Source organism: Neomonachus schauinslandi, unplaced genomic scaffold, assembly GCF_002201575.2.
Source record: "Neomonachus schauinslandi unplaced genomic scaffold, ASM220157v2 HiC_scaffold_40, whole genome shotgun sequence".
NCBI lineage: Eukaryota > Metazoa > Chordata > Mammalia > Carnivora > Phocidae > Neomonachus > Neomonachus schauinslandi.
Window position 1 is genome coordinate 36259 of NW_025408742.1, and position 10615 is coordinate 46873.

General features: G+C 46.5%; 1 protein-coding gene across 1 annotated transcript; it reads left to right on the plus strand.

Moving 5' to 3' along the window:
* Positions 1-593: 593 nt before the first annotated feature.
* LOC110573696 (leukocyte immunoglobulin-like receptor subfamily A member 2) lies at positions 594-5761 on the plus strand (the record flags this gene model as incomplete). The annotated part of the gene is given in 7 exon segments (XM_021682313.2): positions 594-627; positions 789-824; positions 1778-2080; positions 2278-2584; positions 2980-3094; positions 3096-3270; positions 5632-5761. Coding segments are annotated over 7 exon segments (1100 nt in total), but the record flags the coding sequence as incomplete, so codon positions are not given.
* Between the last annotated feature and the right edge of the window lie 4854 nt (positions 5762-10615).

The following is a 10615-nucleotide window of genomic DNA, read 5'->3' on the forward strand; positions in this document are numbered from 1 at the left end:
AAGGATACCCCGTGAGGATGGGTACAAGGTTTCTATTTTTTAATATACAGCTTATAGTTCCCTACTGCTATACATTTTCATATTTCTGTGTGTTTCTCTTTTTCAAATAAGTAATTGTGAGATCCATTATTGAACATCTGTCTTCTGATAATCCGAGCCCTGCCGGCACTGTGACTACATCTTCTCGTTCACAGATGAATGTCCAGGGCCTGGAAAAAATCTAAGGGTTCAAATGGACATTTGCTGGGTGACTGGCTGAAGGGAAGAAATCCCCATATATGGAGATCTTGAGAAAGGAAGTGGTATTCCCTTGGGCACACCCAGGTTGTATGTGGCCAACCGGGCCGACTCAGGATTGGAAACTCGGTCCCCACCCTCTTGAGGAAGGAGGTCACGCCTAGTAGATAGAAGCTTGGGCTCACCACAGATCAGATCTCACTTATCTGCAGGGGCACAGGCGTCCTCTAGAGCCCCCTTCTCTGAGCCCACCGATGGGAAAGCCCCCTGCTGCCCGCATCCTTTGGGTATGTCAGGTCTGCCAGTTTCTGTGCTTTTGTCCATCTGTGCAGCCTTGTCCAGTGGGAGGCAGCACCATGACCATCACCTTTACAGTCCTTCTCTGCTTCGGTGAGTTTTTGGAAGGATGGGGATAGACTCCTGTGTGGGAGAGGGGAGCCCTCTCAAAGCCAGGCTGTGATCTCTCAGGAGGTCTCGTGAACTTGGGATGCTCAGGAAAGGTGGGGATCTGCTCAGGAGTCAGTGGCCTCTCACTGGGATCTCTCTTCCAGGACTGTGTCTGGGCCAGATGACCCACGTGCAGGCAGGTGAGCCCATCCCTGGGGGTCCCAGGTCCCACTTCCTCCTTGGGCACAATATAGGACTCCCCTCCCTGCCAGGGCATCTGGAGGATGGAGGAGAGGAATGTTAAACTGATCAATAAAGAAGGTGTACAAGGGGCCCCAGGGCTGAGAGCTAGTGGAAACTGAGGCATAGAGAATATAGGGACTGCAACTCTGACTCTCTTCCAGAGATGCTGCTCACACCCATCATCTGGGCAGAGCCAGGCCCTGCGGTGGCCCAGGGGAAGGCTGTGAGCATCTAGTGTCAGCGGTCTCAGAAAGCTGACCAGTACTTCCTGTACCGGGAAGGAGTCTCAGAGCCCTTGAGAAGGGAGTTTCCACTGGGACCCAGCAACAAGGCCAAGTTCCCATTCCCACACATGACCTACCACCTTGCTGGGCACTACTCCTGCTTGTATCACAGACAAACAAGGTGGTCAGTTCCCAGCAAGCCTCTGGACTTGGCAGTCACAGGTGAGCAGGCTCTTCCGTCCACACAGGTGAGGTGACTGTGCCCGGGGAGGGACCTCCCTTTCTACAGCAGGGTCCCGTTGACAATCTGGGGGTGGTGTTCCCCTCTCTTCCCTCCTTTTTTTTTTTTATTACGGTAAGAACTTAGAACACGAGATCTACCTTCTTCACAAATTTTTGAGTGTCCAATACAGGATTGTTATAGGCACAGTGTTGCACAGCTGATCTCCAGAACTGAACCATCTTGCAAAACTGAAACTCTATACCCACGATCTCCCCCTTCCCCTCCCTGCAGCCCCTGGCAGCCACCATTCTACTCTCTGCTTCTACGAATCTGGCCCTGTTTAGATTCTTCATAGAAGTGGAGTCATGCGGTATTTGTCCCTCTGTGTCTACCTTATTTCACTTAGCACATTGTCCTCAGGCGCCCCCTCCCCTTTTAACACATCTGACTTGTTCTTTCCCAGCAATGTTCAACAAACCCAACCTCTCAGCCCTGCCCAGCCCCATTGTGACCTCAGGAGGGAGCGTGACCCTCCAGTGTGGTTCATGGCAGGATTTTGACTGGTTTGTTCTGTGTAGCGAAGGAGGAGAGGGCCACCCCAGACACCTGGACTCACAGCACCAAGCTGATGGGTGGTTCCAGGCACTCTTCACTGTGGACCATGTGAGCCCAAGTCACAGGCGGACATACAGGTGCTATGATTATTTCTTGAGCTCTCCCTATGTGTGGTCCACCTCCAGCCACATTTTGGAGCTCCTGATCTCAGGTGAGGAATTCAGGGCACGATCCTAGAACTCCTTGGGTCTCCAGACCAGTGAGAGGAGCCTCATCTCAGGTGGAACACAGGGTAGGATGAGGTTGGGGCAAGAGAGCTCAGGACTCTGGGAGCCAGCAGTGGGAGGCCTGTGGGAGGAGGAGGAGGAACCTGACCCTCTCGGAAACCAGAAACACCTTTTCTCCCAGGTGTGTCTAGGAAACCATCCCTGTCAGTCTTGCCAGCGCCGGTGGTTGCTCCTGGACAGAGCCTGACCCTCCAGTGTCGCTCTGATGTCGGCTACGACAGATTCGCTCTGTCCAAGGAGGGCGCACAGGACCCTCCCCAACGCCTTGGCCGACAGCCCCAGGCTGAGCTCTCTGGGGCAGACTTCTACCTGGGCCCTGTGAGACCCTCCCACGGGGGCCGGTACACATGCTATGGTGGACGCAAGCTCTCCTCCGAGTGGTCGGCCCCCAGCGACGCCCTGTACATCCTGGTCGCAGGTGAGGAGTCATATCCCAGCTCACACTCCCACTTTTCTTGGATTGGCATTTCAGGGTCTTTTTGGAAGTGGGGGCAGGGAGCACAGGCAGAGAGATGGCAGGACAGGAAAGAGCAATCTTTTTTTTTTTTTTCCAGAATGCAAATATTCTTTGGTTTACTCATCAAAATCGCAAATAACAAAATAGCAAAAACCTTATCAGTTAAATAAAAAAGTGACATTCTTTATTTACCTATCATACCTTATAAAGTGCGATCTTAAGAAAAGGAACAGAAGAAGCCAGGAGCCGCACTTGGATGGAGCGCCTGAGTGACAGCTCATCTCAGCTCAGGGGAGGGGCGAGAGGGCGGAGCCGCCCCTAACACCCTGGACTCTCTCTCCCAGTCCTGCTCCCACAGGGGCCAACTCCCACCCTGTCTGCCCAGCCGGGGCCCTCTGTGGCCCCGGGAGAGAATGTGACCCTGCGGTGTCAGAGCCCCAGTTTGTTTGATGTGTTCCTTCTGTCCAAGGAGGGGGAAGCCGCCCCCCCCCCCCCCGCACCTCAGATCTCAGCACCAAGATGGGGAATTTCAGGCGAACTTTGACTTGTGCCCTGCGATGCTGGACCACAGGTGGACTTACAGGTGCTACGGGTCACTCAGCAGCACCCCTTTTCTGCTGTCGCACCCCAGCGACCCCCTGAAGCTCATGGTCACAGGTGAGGGGCTGTGCGAATGTCTTCTTCCCCATCCCGTCTGTCTAGTGTCTGGATGACCCCACAGCAGCCACTTCTCTGGATGCACCTTGTCCTTCCCTCCTCTGCCCCACACCCCCCACTGGGCCCCGACCCACGTGTGAAATGCAGCATCTCTGAAAAAGCCAGAAGACTTGCTTTTATCTACTTCTTTAACAGGAATGCATTGACATGGTCCATCCTGGAAACTGTTCACAAATGGGGTACAAAAAGAGTAGTTACCTCTCAATCTCTGCTACCACTTGCTCAATCCCCCAAAACCAACCCAACCACACTCACCTACCTTTTCCCCCCTGAACATTCAGGGAGAACCTACAAACATATCTTCCATGGGTGGACAAACATCAACATCTTATAGACACAGTTCTGATCAGCTCTATTTTTAAAAAATGAAATACATTCTAAAGAATTATCTGGTGTCAGTAACACAAATCTCTTTTAAACTTTTTAAGGGTTGTATCGTTGTTTCTTGCTTGAAAGTGTCAGGATATATGTATCCAGTACCCTATAATTTGGCATTGGCAATTTGTTTATTCCCAGCCTTTTGATATTTCAGACTATCCTGTGATGAATATCCTTGCACATACCTAATGCACAGAGGTATGTGGAAGCAATTACCCCTCATCTCTTGGTTAAATTCTTAGAATAGAATAGCTTGGGCAAAGGATGTTGTCATTCATTGTGTGATAAATACTGACACTCTCTCTTCCTATGCCTCACTGTTTGCCACTCTTCAGTTTTGACTTAAAATCCTTTTCCAAATGACACCTTGGCTGGTGACCCTATACAAATACCCCATTAACACCTTTTATAATTTTTAGAAAAGTGTTTAATCAGTCCTAAATGTATTACAGACTTTTCTATTTATAGCTCCATCTTATCTGATACACATTTTTCTCCTCCTTCCCCTTCTCCCCCCTTCCTCCTCCTCCTCTTCTTCTTCTCCTTCTTCTTCTTCCTCTTCCCCCTCTTCTTCTTCTTCTTCCTCTTCCCCGTCTTCTTCTTCTTCTTTCTTCTTCTTCTTCCTTCTTCTTCTTCTTCCTTCTTCTTCTTCTTCTTTCTTCTTCTTCCTCCTCCTCCTCCTCCTTCTTCTTCTTCCTCCTCCTCCTCCTTCTTCTTCCTCTCCTTCTCCTTCTTCTTCTTCATTGGGTGTGGAGCCCAATGCAGGGCTCAATCTCACAACCCTGAGATCAAGACCTGAGCTGAGATCAAGAGTCAGATGCTAGAGTCAGGCACTCCACATGTTTCTTCTTAATAAGAACATTGATTATTCTTTATTACCTTCACCAAGACACACATGCGCATGCTGGCACACATACTCCTGTGTATTGTATACATACAAATGTCTCACCACTTATGTCTGTCTCTATTTACATACAGATATATATAGCATATAAAATACATTATATAATATATAATATGTATATTGTATGCATTTATGTATAGTATGTGATTTTTATACATTTATATATAAATATATCTTATATCAAATGTGTAATGTACATAAATACACAAATATGTATATAAATACATCTATTTATATTTCCAGATAGTCCATAACTATTGGCTCAATAGTGAATGAATGGATGAATGGATGGATGGATGAAATAGCAAAAGAAAATCATTTGAATGTTCTTAACACAGATGCAGGATGAAACTGAATGGGCCGAGGCTGAGCAGAGACTGGTAGCCCTGGGTGCTCACCCCTTTGTGTTTCTGACCCTCAGGAATCCCTGGGCACCCACCTCTCATCCATGAATCCAGGACTCTCAGCTGAGGATTAACTCAGGACTCTCCTCCCCAGGAAATTAAGCTCAGTGTGGGCTATTGCTCGGTCTGATGAGAGAGCAAGAAAGATCTAGGTGTGAGGAATTTCCAAACAGGTGCACTGTCAGCTCATGGCATGGGGTGTGGCTGAACCCTTTTTTGTCATTAAGACCCCAAAGCAAAGTCTAAATGCAAAGGAATCGGAGACAAGAGGGTTTGTGCCTCACCTACAGCTGCAGGAGGGATCACTGTGAAAGCCGAGGTCCTTCCTCAGGACAGGAAAAGGGAGATTTTATAATTCAGATCCTCAGGGGAAAAATGGGCTGAGATATCCCCAGCTACTCATCTGCTCTGCATTCCTGACTCTTAGGGGCTCCTGTTATTATCACCCCATCAGTGCAGACTCCAGACTCCACGAGTGCTGAGTATCAGAACATAGTCAGCCTGCGGTGCATATGGCCTGTTCAAGGGGAGGAGAGACCTAGACCTCCCCTCTGGGTGCTGTGGTAGGCGTGACCTGTCCTGCCCCGCATGACCTCTCTGTCCCGTTGTCCCTAGCCCCACTTCCAGATCACACACTGGAGAATCTCATCCGAATGGGTCTGTCCACACTGGTCCTGGTGGAACTAGCAGTGTTGGTGTTTCAGGCGTGGCACAGCCAGAGAAGTGCCCAAGGTGAAATCAAAAGGTAAACTGAGGACGACGCTGCACACACTCTTTGGGGTTTGTAGAACCTTAGAACAGAATCACACACACACAAGGCTGCAATGACACAGAAGATTCTAAAGAGGTTCATGAACTGTATGAACTCTGTGCTGAAGACCTAAAGGCAATGAAGCACTGTCGTCTGTGCAGGAGGCAAAGACCGAGGCTGGGAATGCTCCCTGGAGGAGGCTCCTCCACCACGAACCTTGCCCCTTGCCTTGCTGCCTCCTTAGTGTCTGGCTTCTCTTATTCCCACTCCCTGATGACGTGAAGTTTCATCCACACGAAACATTTGTGCCCATAACTCCACTCACTTACTTTGTTCTGTTCCAACACTGTGTATCACAAATGTCTTTTTGTCACATGCATGCTCCCTGATGTGAGTTTCCAGTCTGTACCTCCAGCTCTAAGTGCAGAGACTCAAGTAATATGGTTGAGTAACTGCTTTGACGGACCGAAATTTTTATCCAGCCTGGAAGATGCAAGCCCAGAATGACATCCCAACACCTTGTCTGGATTCTGCAGGCTTCTCTCTCTTCACCAGGTGCTTACTGCCTGGCTCCTCCCCCAGCATCAGCACCTGGAATCAGCACTCTCCTGCGTGAGCCTCTGGTGCTTTCCTGTGTGACTGGTAGTGATGATCGCTCCTTCAGGGTTGTGGTGCTAATTAAATGAGACTGTGAATTCCAAGATGATAGAGAGATATTTGTTTGTTTTGATTTCAAAGCACTGCTGGTAGGTGTGCAAATTGCTCCAGCCAGTTTGGTAGGGGGTAGTGTGGATTTTCTGGCTCAGGGGAAAAGATATGCAGCTATGATCAGGCAGTCCGACACCTAGAAGTTTGCCCTGGAGAACCCCGCGCACATATACCCAAGGATATAGGCACAAGAGTCAGGGGAGAAACATTGCTCCCATTGGCCAAAAACTATAAATAACAAAATTCCACCACCTGAAGAATGAATGAGTATTTTGTGTTACTTTTATACAATGGAATATAATACAACAGTTAAAATGCACAAACTAGGATTACAAACATAATAAATACAGATTGATCTTACAAATACAATGATGAGTGAAAGAAGGAAGCCAAAAGGATGCATGTGACACTATTGCATTATTAACAAGACACAACATAAATTATGTAGGAGTCATAAAATGTGCAAAAACCATGAAAAGGGATGAAATGATTAATTTAAAATCACAATGATGGTCACCTGTAGAGAGGGAACAACAGCAGGGTATTTTCACAATGGACATTACTACTGGAAACCATGTGGGAAATAGCAGATTGTCTGAAACCTCAACCCAGGCTCTGGTCTAGAGAGGAATCCAGTACCCTGGTTGGACCTTAACACTAGATGGGATGGCCTCGTATGGGGTGGACTTGTCACTTTTTAACTCATATGGGAATGGTCAATATTACACAGTGGTCATGTATGCAAAGATTTAAGTTGATGCAGTAACATCAAGGGTAAGGGACATGCAAACATTTTAGTGTAGCCACAGTGTGTGGGATAAAGGAGAGAAACACATTAGTTCTGGAGTTGGCCAAAGGAGCCTGGGCAGTGCACTGAGAAGCTCAGATGCTCATGCACACAGGTAATGGGCCAAGCTCGACTGGAGAATTTGAAAATTCAAAGATCAAGAGCACTGTCCACTGCCTCAAATTGGAGCATAAGAGATACTTTGTTGTTTCCAACATGGAGGATATTTCTCAGCTAACAAATCACATGTAGATACACTGGTGAAGCTCCAGAATCCTGTGAGGCCACAGTTGGAATCAGTAATCTGCACACTATATCCTTAAAATGAGGGGCCTGGGTGGCTCAGTTGGTTAAGTGCCTGCCTTTGGCTCAGGTCATGACCCCAGGGTCCTGGGATGGAGCCCTGCGTTGGGCTCCCTGCTCAGCGGGGAATCTGCTTCACCTTCTGCCTCTGCCCCTCCACCCACTTGTGCTGTCAGTCTCCCTCTCTCTTTCTCTCTCTCATAGATAGATGGAATCTTAAAAAAATAAATCCTTAAAATGTGAACAAAATCTCTGAATCCAAGAGAAGTCTACATCTGATATAAAGATCTCAGGGAGGAGCACCTGGGTGGCTCATTCGTTAAGCGTCTGCCTTCGGCTCAGGTCATGGTCCCAGGGTCCTGGGATCGAGCCCCGCATTGGGCTCCCTGCTCGGCAGGAAGCCTGCTTCTCCCTCTCCCGCTCCCCCTGCTTGTGTTCCCTTTCTCGCTGTGTCTCTATCAAATAAATAAACAAAATCTTAAAAAAAAAATAAAGATCTCAGGGACGTGCTCAGGAATTCTTGAGGTTTCTCAGCTGATTCTGTCATTGGATTATGATATGAGAGAGGAAGTAGGAAGCAGAGGGAGGCATTGACTCCACTCCTTCTGAGGGAAAGAGAAAGAGAAGCACATCCATAATGGAGATAAATTATATGTATATCTGAAGAGTTGGGAAAGAAGGGGAGAGAGAGAGAGAGAAAGAGAGAGGCCAGAACAGAGATCAACCAAGTCAGCAGTGAGCACCTGGTCTCTAACATCCTGTCAACCTCCTGTATCACTTATGTTATTGACCTCAGTCCTCCCTCCCCCCTCTTCTTTCTCTGGAGGAGCCTTGTCTTGGGGCAAACCACAGTAATATGCCCTCCCTGTCACCTATTTTCAAGTCCCTGTTTAGGGATGGAGAGAGTTTGAGTTTTTGGATACGTGTATCTGATATCTGGGTTGCCAAATGCTATTCCAGATGTCTGATGGCTTGGCACCCATATTGCCTGGGGACTAAGGGCAGAGTGGGTGTGTAATAAATCTAATGAAATAGGTACAACCTAACATATGCACAGAATAAAATGGAAAACAAGGGAGCCAATCTGTCCTCCAGAAACTTGGAGATGCTCAGGGCTTTGGAAAAGTTGTGCACGTGGAGTGTGGAACTAACACAGGAAGAGAACAAACCAGTTGGTGGAAAACTGAACCCCACCCATCTCCTAGACCCACAAGACAATCTAAAATTGAAACTGTTTTTCTTTGAAAACATGAGGAAGTTCCAGAGCAAATTCTTGCATAGATTTTCCTTTAGGTAATTCTATTGAAACTTCTGCTTGATCATCTCGTCAACCTAACCTGAAATTGGGCATGCAATGAGCACCTTGCAAATAAAAATGGTTTTAAGGCAGAGAATTTCCCTGTCCACAGGCCAATAGCCTTCAACTGAATTTGGATTTTTGAAAATTTTTATTTATTTATTTGAGAGAGAGTGAGAGCGAGAGAAATTACAGAAGGAGAGGGAGAAGCAGACTCGCTGCTGAGCAGGGAGCCCGATGTGGTGCTTGACCCCAGGCCCCCAAGATCATGACCTGAGCTGAAGGCAGACGCTTAACTGACTGTGCCACCCAGGCACCCCCAACTGAGGGAATTTGAAGTGAAATTTAGGTAACAGCAAATCCAAGATACAACAAATACAATAAATATCCAATATATTATGTTGAATGTTTACATTATCCAATAATATTATCCAAGATAATAAGTAAGTGTATTCTCCTGTATTCAGATTGAGAGGAAGATGGTCAATCTGGACTTTGGGGTTTAGCTCATTATCCATTGGGCCCAGGACAGTTAAGCAATGGGTGGGGATCAGGCATGGGATTTATTCTATTCTGAGACAAACTTTTTCTCTGTTTCACTAAACTGATAGTCTAAAGAAAGTTACATATACATGGAAAAAGCCAGAATTTAGCACATGCTCAGAACGACCTAATTGATGGGAGAACTGACAATATTCTAATGACAATACTCCACAGACAATACTCTAATGCTGGTATTTTGGGGTCTCCCCACCGTGTGACTGTAAACTCCCCAAATGATCCACATTAACTCAATCCAATCAGAACACCAAACAACTTGAAGTTGAAGCTGGGAATTGCCTTCCCAATGTCATGTAAGTTGTCACTGAAAATCCCAGGATACCCATGTTCCCCAATTAAAATGGAGGTCAACCATTTATTTTAATTAGGTAGTGTTTTGAGTATCTCACAAAGGTATATTTTAGTGTAACACATTCAGGAATCAGAGCTAAATTTTTTACTTCTCATGATTTTTTATTTCTTCTAATGTGTTAGGATTCACCCATTTGAAGACCTTTGCTCAAGATAGTCTGTAATACTCCCTTCTTCCTCTTAACCTCACTTAATTTCTATAATACCAATTCATTCTTGGCATTTAGCTGTAATTTACATAATTTAATTTTCCCTAATCACCTTCAGTCTGAAGTCCATAAAGTAGGTTATTTCTTTTCTTTTTTTTTTTAAGATTTTTATTTATTTATTCATGAGAGACAGAGAGAGAGAGGCAGAGGGAGAAGCAGGCTCCCAAGGAGCAGAGAGCCCGATGCAGGACTCGACCCCAGGACCCTGGGATCATGACCTGAGCCGAAGGCAGACGCTTAACCATCTGAGCCACCCAGGCGCCCAAGTAGGTTATTTCTTTAACTTATGTTGTCCTATTGCTTTAAACCTCTCCTCCGCGGGACCAATCCTTGTACATATGTTAGGCTTATTTGTGTAATTGGTTTATTAACTGGGCTTTCCCAATGACACTAGACCTTGCTAAAGGGCAGAAAATATATCTGCTTCACTCAATGTTACCTCTTCATTTCCTGGAGCGGCTGCGGGTTGACATGCTTAGATATTTCTGAAATGTACAGGGGTAAGACTTCCTGAATGGTGAATGGGTGAATAAATGAGTAAGAAGAAGTCTTGGGCTGGTTATGGTAAGGATCATATCACTGGGGAAAAAAAAAACCCTTATGGCATTTTCTAGTCCTTAAATTAGTGTAAG